Genomic DNA, 16,991 nt, shown 5'->3' with positions numbered 1-16,991 from the left:
AGGTGTTCAAATGTGACTTACAGCAGGACCTGCTTCACTTCCCAAGACTTTTGGATCAGACTGCAGGAAAACATCACCATCACAATTATGCTGAATTCCTGGACAAGCTGATTAAAAATTTCCAAACTCGCTTTGAAGATTTCCCTTTGGGAAAACAAGTCTTGCTGTGCATTGAAAATCCATTTCTTGTCAAAAATATTGCAGAATTCTCAAATGAAGCCACAAAAGTCTTCCAATGGGCCAGTGCTGCTTCTCTGCAAACAGAGTTAATTGAGCTACAAGAAAACCTAGCACTGCAGGAATCTCACTGTGACCTTGTCACCTTCTGGACAAAGATAGTTACTGCGGCAGGTGTTCCTCTCCTGCAGAAGATGGCCCTTCAAATTCTTACAATGTTTCCCTCAACTTACTGCTGTGAACCTGCCTTTTCCACTATGAACATGGTGAAAAACACATACCGCAACACCCTCACCAATGAACATTTACATCAGTGCCTCCACCTTGCCCTCACACCTTTTATGCCCAAGTTCAAACAACTGGTGGCACAAAGAAGGTGTCACCTTTCACACTAAAAGGCCTACCATGTCATTTTTTTGTGTATAGTTCTAAAGTTTGGGGATTGCCTTTTTTTGGAGTTCTCTATTTGGAATTTTACCGTCACTTTTCCAGACCTCAGACTGAATGGAAATTTAGTAAGTGGACCTTTCAAATTTATATTTGAGTAGCCCTGTTATATAGAAATGTTTCTAATGTTAGTAACAATAAGTCATGAGTACATTAACGCATGCAACTATTAAAACACTGCAAAACATAAATCAGAAATGAGTATATAAAGAAATAGTCAATATGGGCTTATACAGGGAGACCTACTTTCAATAATTTGCTACAAACATATAAAGTCAACATAGTTCAAACAACATTATCTTGATTTTCAAAAGAGTCTTGATAATTTAACTCATGAAATGCTTGCAAGCAAACTGAAATAAGTGGGAGTTTAAGTGGATATCTGGCACAAAAACATAAAGCAAAGAATTTGAATCTCATGCTTGCTTTTTGTATGTTACATGAAACTAGGTGAAATGGCAGCACCAATGTAGTGAGTAGTCCATCACAGATGTACCTGGCCACAATGTTTAAGGCAGAGGTGTAATATAAAGTTCAATGTAATCGCTATCAAGTTTTACCGATAGGAAACTTATACATACATCTTAAATTTCTTCAAGAGGGAGCATGGCACTTGATCCTTCAACTTAACAAAGTAGTCACAGTAGAAGCAGGTTCTCTCCCCTCTTTTACTCCATTTATGTCTACAGTAATCCCTCCTCTATCGTGGGGGTTGCGTTCCAGACCCCCCCGCGAAAGGTGAAAATCCGTGAAGTAGAAACCATATGTTTATATGGTTATTTTTATATTGTCATGCTTGGGTCACAGATTTGCACAGAAACACAGGAGGTTGTAGAGAGACAGGAACTTTACTCAAACACTGCAAACAAACATTTGTCTCTTTTTCAGTTTAAACTATGCTCCATGACAAGACAGAGATGACAGTTCCGTCTCACAATTAAAAGAATGCAAACATATCTTCCTCTTCAAAGGAGTGCCCATCAGAGAGAGAGAGAGAGAGAAAAAGCAAACAGTCAAAAATCAATAGGGCTGTTTGGCTTTTAAGTATGCTAACCCGGACAACACAGCTGCTAGGAAGAGAGCAATGTAAAGGTAGCCTTTCAGCATTTTTTTAGAGAAGCGTCCCTATCGTCTAGTGGTGCGAACAGCCCCCCTGCTCTCACCCCCTCCGTAAGGAGCACAGAATGTCAGAGAGAGAGAGAGAGAGAGAGAGAGAGACAGAGAAAAACAAACAATTAAAAATCAATACGTGCCGTTCCAGCTTTTAAGTATGCGAAGCACCATGCAGGAAGCATATTGCTTGACAAAACAGCCACATTTAAGCCCAGCAAGGAAGAGAGCAATGTGAAGGTAATCTTTCAGTGTTTTTTGAATAGTGGCCGTATCTTCTAGGGGTGCGAACAGCCCCTGTGCTCACAATATATTTGTGGAGTTTTATTTAATACGTAATACATGCTCTGATTGGGTAGCTTCTCAGCCATCTGCCAATAGCGTCCCTTGTATGAAATCAACTGGGCAAACCAACTGAGGAAGCATGTACCAGAAATTAAAAGACCCATTGTCCGCAGAAATCCTCGAACTAGCAAAAAATCCGCGATATATATTTAAATATGCTTACATATAAAATCCGTGATAGAGTGAATCCGCGAAAGTCGAAGCGCGATATAGCAAGGGATTACTGTATTCATTTATTATTTTATCTATTCATTTGTCTTTACTAGCAAAAAGTTTTACACTGCTGGCCTAGCTCTTTCTCAGGGGCGGGGGTTGATTTGATTCAAACCATTTTCTGTCTTTTTTTTTTTGTAAAACTCAAATTATGTGTATGGAGTGTTATTTGATTTTTAAAAATTCAATAAAATGAAAATAAAGAAATTAGTCACAGTATTGTCTATTGTATTCTTCGTCTCATGCCCAAGAAACATGAAACACATTGCCACTCTCCATAGCCTCCACCCACTGGGGGTGTTTTGTGTGTTTATATTATATTGCCACTGTGTACCTACAGACAAAGCAAAGAAGCAAATAATTAGTCAAGGGGTATACTTAAGCCATGCAATGAACATGTGAGGGTTTTTATCTTGAATACTGTGTACATTTTTGGTATTCATATTGCAAAACTGGAAAAGAAAAAGAAAAAGGAAGTCCCGTGAACCTGTGAATAGCTAAAGCCTACTGATTTGTATAGGGTTTAAAAATATGAAGGGAAACAAAAGACTGGATACCTACTTTACTTTTAAATGATTTCTTTAAGGGACGCACAGGGAAGATGAGTAAGTATATTTCATGCAGACCTTACATCATGCAAAAAGCTTTAGAACAAGGAAAACCTTATAAAACATTATATTAGAAACGTAGCACTATAAATACCTGGAAATCCCAAACAAATATTCTGCAAATTATCCTGCAATCTCCACCTATACTTACACCCAATTATGAAAGGGGTCTCCAGTTGACATTTTGCAAAACAAAAAAAAATATTCCCATAACACAATGGATAGCAGACACATATAACAGTGCAACTGCCTTACCAGAAGTGTAGAGTGAACTATAATGTTTTAACTTGGTAGAGACTATGCTGACCTATTTATTTTACTTAAAATGTGAAGCTGGTCATCAACTAACTTAAACCCTTCCCTTCCTCTGCATTGTAGCATATGACAGGCAAATACTCAGATGGGCCTTTACCTCTACACCAGTGTTTTTCAACCGGGGTTCCGTGGAACCCAAGGGTACCGTGAGTGCTAGCCAAGGGTTCTGCCGAAAAAGTCTTAAATCTCCGGAAAATGCTGGGACAAAATCCAGCATCGTGGTTTTATATGGTTATTAATCGTTCTTTAGTCCTTTAGTCAGTTGCTGTTACTCTGTTAGTCTATGTCACTGCCTCATTCTCATCTGCCTGACAGGCCGGTAAAACTGCCTGCTCCTCCGTTTTTATCTCCGCCCCTCTCTCGCTCCCAAAGTTAAATGACGGCCAGAGTACAAGGACGGTGTGCTTTCACTAGCTATAAGTGGCGGCTGTGTGGGGACGGCAGTTTGCGTGGTGTAATAGCAGTTAGGCTTGTCGTTTGCATTAATTTTTTGTAAATTATTGTTTTGCTTTCGAACATGGACCGATTTATTATGAAGCGTAAATTAGAAGACGGCGCAGCACACGACGATACTCAGGTTCCGGAGCAGTTGATTGAAGCTGCAGCTGCTACCGTTAGCACTGCAACCACTCAGCTGCAGTTGCTGAAAAATGCCGCTGGCAATCTGCAACTCAAAGTTTGCCAGTACAGTGACAATGACTTAGCTCTGAGATTCACTTGGACGGGAGACCCTGACTGCCCTTCACCACTGTGTATTGTTTGTGGTGAAAAACTTGCCAATAGTGCCATGGCGCCAGCTAAACTTAAGCAGCATTTAACTAGACATCCGGAGGCATCAGACAAAAACGCACAGTACTTTCATAGGACATTGGCCTTGAATAAGAAGCAAACGGCTGCATTTGAGAAAAAGTTCAAGATAAGTAAGAAAGCTCAAGAAGCAAGTTATGCTGTGGCGGAGATTGTTGCTAAGAAAATGAAATCGCATAACGTCGCTGAAATGGTAATTTTACCTGCATGCCAAGAAATGGTGAGCATTATGTTTGGGGAGGATGCCGTATCAGAGATTAATAAGATTCCGCTTTCAGACAATACGATAAGTAGGCGCATTGCTGACATGTCCAGCAATATTGAGCGTAATGTTCTCTCCAAAATTAAAAGTCGTGGGTTCTTTGCAATTCAGGTCGACGAGAGCACAGACATCAGTGGTAAAGCACAGCTGCTTGCGTTTGTTCGCTTTATTGACAATGAAGCTATTATGGAAGACTTTTTTTGCTGCAAAGAGTTGCCAGAAACAACAAAAGGACAAGATGTTTATGACGTTTTAAATTCACATTTGCAGTCATGCGAGTTGACTTGGGAAAACTGTGTTGGCATTTGTACGGATGGTGCGCCTGCAATGACAGGAAATGTCAAAGGCTTTGTCTCGCTGGCGCAACAACAGAATCCCAATATTACCGTCACTCATTTTCTTCTTCATAGAGAAGCACTGGTTGCTAAAACAATTGGACCTGAACTGAAGTCTGTACTGGACATGGTGGTGAAAATAGTTAATTACATGAAGATGAGACCACTAAAATGTCATCAGTTTGCAAAAGTTTGCGAAAGTGTGGAAGCAGACCACGTCACTCTCATCCAGAATACAGACGTGCGATGGTTGTCTCAGGGAAAAGTTTTGCGTCGTTTCTACGAACTAAGAGAAAAGATGCTAGTCTTCTGTTCGCAAGGAAACCTGAAGGACTTTGCAGAAGTTCTGGGCGATGAATCTTGGTGTTCTAAGCTAGCATATTTGGCCGACACATTTCACGAATTGAACTTCTTGAACAGTGGCATGCAAGGCAGGAACAAAAACATCTTGACGTCAATGGACAAAATAAGTGGTTTTCAGAAAAAATTGACAATTTGGAAGAAATGCGCAAGTGCAGGGAATGTGGAAATGTTTCCTAGTGCTGTTGACAGAAACTATCAGGACATTTTGCCATTGATTTTGAATCACTTGGACACACTGTTGGCAGGTCTCAGCAAATATTTTCCGTCAATATCCATGAACCAGTACGACTGGGTTCGAAGCCCATTCGTAGAATTTGAACCGTGTGAAGGACAGTTCACCTTGTCAGAAGAAGAACAGCTTGCTAGTGTTGCAAGTGACAGAACACTGAGGCTAAAGCACTCAGTTAAACCTGGATGCACTCTGGATGCTGGTTGAAAAGGAGTACCCATCAATTGCTCAGAAAGCTCTGCGACTGTTGGTGCAATTTTCAACTTCTTACTTGTGCGAGTTTGTATTTTCAGCCTTAACCACAATTAAACACAAGAAGCGAGAACGACTCTTGTCAGTCGAAGAAGAACTTCGTGTGTGTCTGTCTCAAACACGACCCAGAATTCAACTTATCAGCAAAAATCATCGAGCACAAATTTCTCATTGAACTTTTGACTACTGCGATGTAATGGTAACTATAATAAAAGCATCATCTTAAATTTCTACTATAGATAATTGCGGATTTTAACTTTTATGTAACTTTTTTTAAAAAGTTGTTTTTAGTAACGCTTGGTGAACTGTGAATAGGCCGAACATAAATTTTGAAAATAGTATGATTAAACATAAAAGCTACGTTTCTGCTCATCTGGTTTATTACATGATATAGGACATACTGGTGGATAATTGCACAGGGTTCCGTGAGCAAGGTAACCATTCGTGCAGGGTTCCACTCCAGCGAAAAGGTTGAAAAACACTGCTCTACACAGTAATAGATTTAGACAAACATAGATTAAGAGGACTAAGCAATTAAGCAAGTTGTGCATTTAAAACATTAACGTTACTGCCTGTAGTACTTATTTTAAAAATTAAAAAGGCAGCTACTGAATAAACAATCTTTGCTCATTCATTGATCTACACTAAATTTACCTTATACCCATCTACCAGTATGTTATATATTTGCTATGGTAAATCATTGCAAACATGTACCAAGATAGCATATGTCAAGACTTGAATTCTGGATGGATGGAGACAAACTATTTCAAATAAGACTGAAAGATTAACTTACGGGCACTGCAGGACCTGGTGTGGGTGTTGACTGGGTCAAAATTGTTACTGCTCGGTTCTGTGTAGAACTTAGAGTTGCTGGAGGAGAGGACGTAACAGGAGTCTGAGGAGATGGAGGAGTAGCCGAAGCTGTTGTTACGGTTTCTTCCTGGACTGTGTCACCACTCTGCTGGGCTGAAGGAAATAGACATTTTTGAAATCAAAATGACTTAAGATTAATATACTCAATACAACCTACAGACCTATAATCTTAACCCCAATTTAACAGGTCTACCTAAACAGTCATTTTCCATTCCAATTCTCCATTGGACGTGCCAAAGAAGAGTCACAATGAAATCATTTTAAAATTATTTATTTATTTATTTATTTTTAAACTGTCAACAACAGGGCTTATAAATATTTGAAAGTTCTGTGGTTAGTACTGCTGGCTCACAGATTCAACATCCTGGGTTCAAATCCTAATTGAAGAAGTTGGTTGGTTTGCACATTTGCCCGTGTGTATTAGGTACAGGTGATTTTCCACCCAAATCACCATGGATGTGTTGCAGGTTAACTGGTGACTCTGTCAAATGAACATACACTCACATACATGTACATTCATTCCCTGTGATGGACTGGCACCCTATATAGGGTTGTTTCCCCATCCTGAACCAGTATCTGCTGGGATAGACTCCAGTCCAGTACAACACTGAGTTAGTTCAGTAGGTTTAAGAAGGAATGTACTGTATGTGCAGTAAATATGAATTAAACTAAACATGAAGTACCATATAATTCTTAAAGCTCTTAAGCAAATAATTAGTGCTATTTCATAATAAACATCAGTCTTAAACTTGACAGTGTATGTTATCTTAAACCAAACATCTTGTATTAACTTAGTTATAGGGGTCTAAGAAATTTAAAGAAGACACTTCAAACATGATTTTAAAAAATGAAAGTGTAAATTAAGGGGAAGTGCATTTAAAACTGAATCCAGGAAGCACATCTTTACACACACAGTTGCTGGACTCTGGAATAAACCTATCAAGATATGTAAAACAGAAACCTTGACAACCTTTAAGAAAAATCTGGATGAGATATTGGGGTATCTTAGCTATTAGCTAAACAAACTGGCTTGATGGACTGAATGGTCTTGCCTCATTTGTCAAATTTCATATGTTCTAAAATCAAACAACATTTATAGCATCCTAGTAGTAATCAACGTTAAGATACTGATGTAAATGAACAAACTAGTGCCAATATTCAGAATTGATTTGTTAATTTTCTTTTGAGTAATCCTCACCTTCATTATTGCCCATGCTTGAGGTGGCAGTTGTAGCCGTGTTTGTAGTTCCTGTTTCATGCGTTTCACATGGAGGATTCGAGCACACTCGCTGTACAGTTTCTGTCTGTGTTGACCCCATACTGGATGAAGCAGTCGTTGAGGTGTTTGTGGTACCAGTTTCATGAGTTTCACAAGGAGGGTTTGAGCAAACCCTTTGGATTAAATCAGCCTCGTTGGAACCCATACTGGAAGAGACTGTTGTGGAAGTGCTGGTGGTGCCTGTTTCATGTGTTTCACATGGTGGGTTGGAGCAACCATTTTGCACTGTATCTGTAGAGCTACACAGTGAAGAAACTGGACAAGCTGTCCCAACCATAGATGTTTTGTGGGTTTGCAGGTTAGACTGTGCACTTGGCACTGTACCAGTTTTATCTGAGCCCATGTTAGATCTAGCTATGGTTGATGTATTTGTGGTGCCTGTTCGTAAATTCTCCCTCTGCAAACTGGAGGTCTGCAAGACAACACTGGAGCCTGATGGAGCTTCATCTGAGCTGACGGAAACCGATGGGCATGAAACAGCAGAACCACCAGTACTCTGAACCAGTTCCACCTGGTCAGATCCCATATTAGATGAAGCTGTAGTAGATGTTGAGGTTGTGCCAGTCTCTTGGGTTTCAGATGGAGGACTTGAACAAACATTTTGCAAAGCTCCCTGGTTGGAACTCATGTTTGATGAGGATGTTGTGAATGTGTTAGTAGTACCCGTTTCATGGGTCTCACAAGGTGGATTTGAACACACCTGCTGGACAGATCCCATATTGCATACAGCTGTTGTAGGTGTGCTAGTGGTACCAGTTTCATGAGTTTCACATGGTGGATTTGAACAAACTCTAGGGACTGAAGACATATTGGACATGGCTGTTGTAGATGTGCTGGTAGTACCAGTCTCATGTGTTTCACATGGTGGATTTGAACAAACCCTCTGAAGTGAACCTATATTGGACATGGCAGTTGTGGAGGTGTTAGTGGTACCAGTCTCATGGGTCTCACATGGAGGATTAGAGCACAATCTCTGGACTGAACCCATGCTGGACATGGCTGTTGTGGATGTGTTGGTAGTTCCAGTCTCGTGCGTCTCACATGGTGGATTGGAGCAAACCAACGTGACTGTGCCTGGCTGATCACCAGAACCGGACTCTGCAATTGTGACAGTTGTGGGTTGCTCAGATGTTGGAGAAGCCAGGATGGACACAGGCAGGTCTTGGACAGGTTGTGCCTCTACACCACTGGGAGTAGTTATTAAGGTAACTTGAGTGGGTTGATTAACAGGCTATAAATGGGAGAGGAAGAAAACATGCACTAGGTTAACATCTGTAACAAAAAAACTGTGACCTTACCAAAAGTGACTTTTACAATATTGTCCTTTAATTTAATAATGCATGTTCAAAAACACATACTCTAATGATGAATTACAGTGAAATTCTATACCCTATAAAGAGCAAAGTGTTTCAAGTCACAGCATCATATTAGTAAGGATATAGATTTCATTTATCAAGAAAATACTAACAACAATAATAAAAAGTACAAGTACAGTAGCCCTGCACTTTCCATGTTCATTTAAGCAAAGAACAAAACACATCTCTTCCTCTTTCATGGCACAAAACAAACATGCTTTACAGCACCTAGACATGCAAGAACCTCTGACTTCTAATAATTTAAACTGTAACAGCAATCTGTGCACGTTTTTTCAATAAAAACACGACGAAATGTAAAAATTGGCAGAGAAATTTACTGTATTAACTACAATGTTTGATGCCAAAAGGAATATCCTGCAACCAAAGATACACTTATGGTATTAGCGGGTGATACAGTGGGTATAGAAAAGAATCACCCCCTTCGAAATATTCCCTTTTTTTTTTTTTGCTTTACAGCCTTAAATGAAAACACACAAAAAAAAATATTTCTTCAGCTTTGCTTACCCAATGCAACCTACAACACCCAAGTGAAAGATATCAAAGCTACAGTTCAGAAAAATTATTAAAAATCAACTTTTGTGTGTGAACCGCCCCACTCTTCAAAACGACACGTTGCGCAAGCGGTGGGGGGGTATAGGACAGGGGTTTTGTGGGTGGGGAATGCAAGCAAAGTTCAGATCACGCAACAGCAAGCCAGCAACTGATCAAGCAAAGAGGGAGGTATTATATTAAAAAAAAAAAAAAAAAAAAAAAAAAACACCTGTATTTTTTTCCACCATGTATCACTATTTAAGAAGGAATTCGGAAAAGCGGCCGCGTCTCCTTGAGGTGCATTCTGCCACCCTCTTTACAATGTCATGTAGCACTGGCTTGGGAGGAGGGGTTGGCAAGCGAAGCGAGCAGGGGGCAAAGCCCCCTAATCTATCTTAAAATGTGGAATGTTCTGAAAAGCTTTTCCCTAACTTCGTACCATAACTGCCATCAAAAAGAGCAGGACCTAAAGGATACTTTTCTCAACTTTACAGAGAGGCAAAATTCACCAGCTCTGCACACACAGAATTACAGCAACAGGAAAAGGCACTTGTACTATCACTAACCTGTTTTTTTTTTTTTTTTTTTTTTTTAATAACTGTTCAAAAACATTACACGGTATAACAATGCATCTTGATTCAAAGTCTAGTCCACTCTGTATATATTTTCTTCCTCTTAATGTAACAATAAAAGTGATTAGAGCCTTACTCACTCAACCCTTAGAAAGGACATTGCTGATTAAGTTGGACAGCCATTGATCAGAAATTAAAAAAAAAAAAAAAAAAAAAAAAAATCTAAGTATGCATTTTCCACTGAAAATTATTATTCCACAATTTGCATGTCAGAACAAAATTTATTATATGCTCTCATCAGTTGTACATTCTCTTCTGTACCAACAGCTTTATTTCTTATGTCCACTGTTCATCATGACTACACATGTATCACCACAAAAAAAGAAGCACTGTCTTAAACTTAACTTAAACAGGGTTTTAAAATGATTATAAAAGCTCAATATTTGTTTCATTTTTAAATCTTGACTGTTGTACCTGTCACGTATACGCTGACTTTGGCTATAAAACACAACAAAACACATATACTTAAATGATGTTTAATTGATGTTTTACTCCAACTTCAAGTGTAAATATATAGACGGCCAGCAGCTCAACCCGGCCGGGACGTCCCCTGAGATGGAAAGATGGGGGAAGGCAGCTACTCATGGACATTGCCTCTGCCAAAATGGTAGATGGCATCTCCCTTGGAGTGTAGTGGTGCCCTGGATTCCCACATGATATCCTGGGACTTGGAATTCGGCTTCTCAGCCCTGTTGGGTGCTGCCAGGGGGTGTTGTGAAAGGACCTGGGGAGTCATGTTTCCCTTATAGCCCGGAAGTACTAGGAAGTCACGAGGACGGAAGCCCCAAAGTACTTCTGGACTGATTAAAGGACTTTAATTTTCTGTCTGACCCAGAAGTGCTGGCAACTCACATAGACAGAAAAGCAGAAGCACTTCCGGGTCAAGGACTATTTAAAACTAATGCTGAAGACCCAGCAAGCGAGTCAGAGTCAGGTGGATGGTGGACAAAGCTTGGTGGGAGGTGTGGAGCAGAGAAGAAGAATTTTGTATTGGCTATTTGAGTGTCTACTGGTGGCTGTTGTGCTTGAAGGTCACAGTTTAAGAAGAAATCTTTAATAAATATCTTGTTAGTGCTTTTACCTTGGGTCCTGAGTGTGTGTCTGTTGGGTTTAAAGTGGCAACAGCGACCCCTAGCGTCTTACAATATATATATATATATATATATATATATATATATATATATATATATATATATATATATATATATATATATATGTACTAGCTGTTTAAGTACGTGCTGTAAAAAGCTGGGCCCTAGAAACTATTGAAATCGTCAGGAGAAAAAAAAAAAAAATCAAATGTAGAGATATCAGGGAATTTTAAGGAACTACTCTGGGTGTCTCCCTCCTAAGTTTCGTTTTGCTTATACGCTTGCCTCGCTTGTGTATTAGTGGCGGGAAGTAAAAGGGATACCGTATTGCTGATGTGCTCCCCCGCTTACGTAAGAGTTTCTCTCTTTTCTTGGCGGTTTTACTTTGGCAACAGAGTTGCTTTCTTCTTCCGACTCGTTAACTTGGGGCCACCTTGCCAGCTCTCTGAGCTTCATGCTGTAATAGCCTTGTACTTGCAGGCTAGACAGATAGACACACACACTTCCACGTGTAGACATTTAGTTTTCTGTTTCCTTGGAGGTGAAGTCCTTACCCCGACTCCACCTCTCACTTCTGGGCCGGACAGACACACACACTTCCACGCGTAGACGTTTACATAGAAGATATTTTAATAAATATACACATGCATTTTTTAAAACCTATTAATATCTTTACTTTTCCTTTCTTGTGAAGTGTTGCTCATTTGTTTGGCCAAAAGTGAGCTTCATAGAATAAGCCCAAAACTGTCCAGTTTATTCAAATTTGGCCTTGACTTGCCCTATAACCAGTAATGGGTTTCATAGATTAGCTATGCAAACAAGTGAAAGGACTTCAGTATTTTATCTATACCAAAGAGAGGTTTAAAAAAAAACAAAAAAACAAAACAGCTGTTTTAAGTTAAACTCCCAAAAAACTCAAAACAATTCTCCTTGAAAAAGAGTGTTATAATGACATTCAGGGTGATAAAGACTTAACATGCATAACAGGAACTGTTCATGGCATTGATGCGATATTTTCAAAAGAGTTTCTTATTGTAATTCTCCGACTTCATTATAAATAAACAAAGTGTGAATAATTTAAGATCACGGTTAAGCACAAAATGAATTGGTTCTTAAAAATTAGAAAGAAAACCTGCAAAAAACATTAACTAACTTTGAGACATAACCTGCGTGCAACACCAATACTGTAAATATATTTTCTGTCTACAAATACATGGTAATGCTTACAGAAAAAAAATCTTTACAAATAAAACAAGTAACCAGTTTTAAAATTCCATTATATAGTAAATGGCAAAAAATAAAAGGCCTTTCTTTAAACACTTCTATATTGTCACCAACTTAAGCTTTTACCTGCATGGTGATTGTTGGAGTAGAAAGCCCAGTTGCTCCAGTAAGACTTGTGGGAGCTGCAGACACAGTAATTGCTGTGGGATTGATAACCTGGCTGGATAGAGTAGCAATGGTACCAAGTGTAGTAATAGGCGTGGCTAAAGACGCATTGGCACTAGCAACACTACCTCCTGCAAGGCTGGTTGATACAGTTCCTGTCATAGTACCCAGAGTTGTGACACCTTTAAAACAAAACAGACTGTTAGGTTATTGATAATTCTCCTCCAAGCCTATGCTTCCATATCTGGAAGTTATAAAATGTCAAGGGTCATCTTTCTGTATTTAATTAAGACAGTTTGAGCTTCTATGCTTGTATCAATCACGCACAGATAATCCAAACAATAAGCCTATAGAATTTCATTTTGTTAGCAAAAAATTAAGTTAACACCCATGGTCTATAGTTTAATCATAAAAATACACTTTTAATATAGGACTTTAATATAGGACATAAGGCTTCTGTGTGTCTGGTTATGCAGGTGCTTATTGTTAAAAGTTTTTTAAAGGGAAAAAGTAAAAAAAAATCTGAATTGATAAAATTAAGATGAAATTGGTGATTGGTATCGGCCTTTAAAAATCTGATCAGAGCATCTGTACAATATATATTTCAATACTAGTTACAATTAAGAAAAAGCGTGAATTAGTGTAAGCCACCCTAATTAGAAAAAAATATAATGATTTGCTTCTTGAGGTAGAAACAAATAATAAATATGAATAGCTGTGTCATATATTAGAAATAGTAAAATGAGTGCTTAAATTTAAATCTTTTAAGTCTAAAGAGTCTCAATTATAAAGAAATTTCTGATTTTGTGCCATCTGTCAGATTTCCACAGAGGGCTAGGTCTAATGTAAGGATCAAAAATAACATCACATTCATAGTCACTGATGCTGAAATAGTTTAAAAATGATATCCCTCCCATATCTTATATGTGAAATTTGTAATTTTTAACATTCTGCAAGTGGCTCTTAGAGGTTTAGCACTACTGGTAAATAAACATCAAAACATATTTTCTGTTATCAGCAACCTTCAGAAACTGTATAAGAACACTCCTCATGCCAACACTTCTGATCCCTATTTTATCAAAGTTTTATCAGAAGGAGTATCTTTGAACCCTCATATCCCATTAGGAGGTGAATCCCTGGGGGATCGCTGTGGCATGCACATCTTCAACTTGTTCCGATTATTTTTGCCAAAGACACTTATTGCTTTACTCTTTATCATAAGTGTAATTTCCTACAGAAATTATGGTCCAAAAATGGATTAAAAATTGTTTTTTTTTGGGTATATGAGGCCAAAAATGGGGGAAAATCCAAAAAGCTCAAGAGCAAGATGAGCCAAACTGCACATCATACACTGTTTTTTTTCCCCTCATACTGGTGAGTCAAGAGGCTCCACCCTAAAAAAAACTCAAGTGATTTCAAACCACAAGCAATTCTTAAAACAAAATATACCTTAAAAAATGGTATTCATAAACTGCTTATGTACATTTTACTGTTAAAGGTTAAATTCTGGATAGTGTACAATTTTGTATTTTCATTTATAATTTAAAATGTGAAGAAACTGATTGATGATTTGATGTGAACTTAAGTTTTCTAAAATTTGACTTGCTTACAGTGGAACCTCGGTACACGACCATAATTCGTTCCAAAACTCTGGTCGTAAACCGAGTTGGTCGTGAACCGAAGCAATTTCTCCCATAGGATTGTATGTAAATACAATTAATCCGTTCCAGGCCGTACGAACTGTATGTAAATATATATATTTTTTAGTTTTTAAGCACAAATATAGTTAATTACACCATAGAATGCACAGCGTAATGGTAAACTAAATGTAAAAACATTGAATAACACTGAGAAAACCTTGAACAACAGAGAAAACTAACACTGCAATAGTTCGCGCTATAGTGCTAGGAACCGCTCGTTAAAAACACTTTTTTTTAATGAGTTTTAAGCACAGGGGAAAAAATGAACATTTGAAAAATCCGTAATTTAATAAACCACCAAGAAAAGTAAACATTGCAACAATGCAAGCTACGAACCGATCACTGTAAATAGAACTGAAAACAAAAACAAGCCTTCTCTACCTTATGCGTCCCTCACTCGCTCTCTCTCTGTGTGTGTACGTGCGTCTCTCTTTTGCGAGCCTGGAGCGCCTGTGTGTGTGTCTCTCTAGCGCGCTCCTGTGTGTGTGTGTGCGCGCCTCTCTCTCCCACGCCTGTGTGTGTGTGCGAGCCTGGAGCGCCTGTGTGTGTGTCTCTCTAGTGCGCTCCTGTGTGTGTGCGCGGCTCTCTCTGTCTCGCGCTGCCTGTGTGTGTGCCTCTGTCTCTCCCGCTGCCTCTGTGCGTGTGTGTGTGTGTGTGTGTGTCGCGTGCACTCTCGCTCTCTTGCTCACTGCACAGGAAATGCACAGGGAGAGACTGAACATGTACAAACCAAAAGGGAACCTGACTTGTTCGTATACCGAGTGTGTGGTCGTGAACCGAGGGAAAAGTTTGGCGAACTTTTTGGTTGTGAACCGAGTTGTACGTGTACCGAGGTTCCACTGTATATGGAATGTTATTTGCTTTTGATAGATTCAATAAAATCCTTAAAAAAAACGAGGAAAAAAAAACATTACATGTTTATCAGGTTTAACCACAACACTGTTCCTCATTTTCCTTACCACATATAAAAAAAAAGAAAAAAAAGAAAATAGAATTTCACTTCATGCATTCTTCTACCTATTCATCTTTATACTGTAAACAACTGTCTACATATTATTATATATACAAATTTTGGCAAAATAGTTTGACAATTTTACTTAGAACTCTCAAAATTATTTAAATAAGTCTAACAGAATTATGTGGAAATAGTAATGTGTACAATCTGTTTATCCCAACTTAGATTTTCAATTTGATATTTTAAAATAAACATAAAAGGCTAGAAAACAAGAAAAATATTTTTCTGATTTGAAAACATGTTCAAAATTAATAATCTTGTGAGGTTGCAATTAAATAAAGACTGGTAACACTAAGCATTTGAAGTACGAAACTAGTTGGTATGGCCTAAAACATAGAGAAAATGTCTAAATTTGCCGGAAAACAAAAGGTCAAGTAAACAAGGTTCCACTAAAGTTAAAAAAAATGTATTTACTGAGATGGGAAGAAAATAATCTCTCTTAAAGATCTTTGAACATTCCATTTACCCCTTAGGCAGTAATAAATTTACTTTTTAGTTGACTTACCTGTGGTACCTTTAACAACAAGAGTAGTGACAGTGGGTTTCACAGCTGAGACCGTGACAGGGGTGACCAATCGAACTCCTCCCATTGGAACAGTGCGAAGTATAGTGCCAGGCTGGCCAGGAGGACCCTTTAAAACCACCTGGTAAACAAAAACAAAAAAATCACTCAGTTTACTAAAACAAAATTCAGACAAACCACAGGTAAAATACTGGTTAATTAATCAAGTGAAGCACAAACTACACAACTAAACAATGGATACAACTATGTAATTGTCTGCATTTCACCAATTGTTCTAGAATAAAGTACAGTTAGAATAAAGATTTTAGTATCAAGATATTTTTTAAGATTTAACATTTTACTGTAGTCATACTTACAAAAGAAATCACAAAATTTGGTTTCTCAGTTGCATCCCAGAAGGAGCTAGTTAAAAGTTAACCGTTTAATAAAAGTGACATTCAGGATCAAATACAAAAAATAATAATAAAACTAATCTTTTTATACATTTAACGGCTTTAGTGGTTGACTAGACTTTAATAAATTGAAATGTTTTAGGACTAGTAATTCGCTTGTTAAATTATTATATGGTTCTTTAAGGCATCTATTCTCCCTGATTTCCTGAGAGCAAATACTGCTTGTAATGGACTGATGTCATGAGACTCTCAGAAACCTACTTCCACTCCAGTACTGCACCCTGGCACTGCTTAACAGGTAATCACATCAGCTCCAATATTTTTTACTGCTGCCTGTCCGGTAACTTGCAGCACATTTTTCAAATTCTAATTCATCAAACAACAAAATTAGACGAAAAAGGCTTAAGGTTATGCCAGACTGAACCGTGCTGCACTAAAACACAGTATTATATTCTTCTCTACTTTACATAATTTCACGTTAAGGAAGTGAAATATTCATAGATCTATTATCAAAGGAAGCACTAGATATTTACATTTGGCCACCACTTTCTAGAAAAAGAAGTGAACAGATAACTTTGTTATTCATCTTGAAGGTATTTCATAAGCCTTTTATTTTCCATACACATACCTTTTATCATAGTGGCACCTGCATTCTTTATAATGAAACAATGGTTTTACGATAACATTAAAAATGATACTATGGTATTTTAAAGTCCCTTGACATTTT

The 16,991-nt window shown here is 38.2% G+C and overlaps 2 protein-coding genes across 4 annotated transcripts in view; one reads left to right on the top strand and one right to left on the bottom strand.

Moving 5' to 3' along the window:
- Nucleotides 1–16,991, top strand: part of si:dkey-13a21.4 (uncharacterized protein LOC494576 homolog) — a 991,873-nt gene that overhangs the window by 68,062 nt on the left and 906,820 nt on the right. The window lies entirely within an intron of this gene.
- The window catches only part of hcfc1b (host cell factor C1b), a 155,785-nt gene that overhangs the window by 32,888 nt on the left and 105,906 nt on the right, over nt 1–16,991 (bottom strand). For all 3 annotated transcript variants that reach the window (XM_028813306.2, XM_028813307.2, XM_051933482.1), the window contains 4 exons: nt 15,855–15,993; nt 12,596–12,816; nt 7,535–8,846; nt 6,257–6,429 (listed from right to left, as the gene is read on the bottom strand). In XM_028813306.2, coding sequence (XP_028669139.1) covers nt 6,257–6,429; nt 7,535–8,846; nt 12,596–12,816; nt 15,855–15,993 — 1,845 coding nt within the window. The remainder of the gene's footprint in view (nt 1–6,256; nt 6,430–7,534; nt 8,847–12,595; nt 12,817–15,854; nt 15,994–16,991) is intronic.

The sequence above is a fragment of the Erpetoichthys calabaricus genome, chromosome 11 (assembly GCF_900747795.2).
Source record: "Erpetoichthys calabaricus chromosome 11, fErpCal1.3, whole genome shotgun sequence".
Classification (NCBI taxonomy): Eukaryota; Metazoa; Chordata; class Cladistia; order Polypteriformes; family Polypteridae; genus Erpetoichthys; species Erpetoichthys calabaricus.
This window is presented reverse-complemented; position numbering and strand designations above follow the sequence as displayed.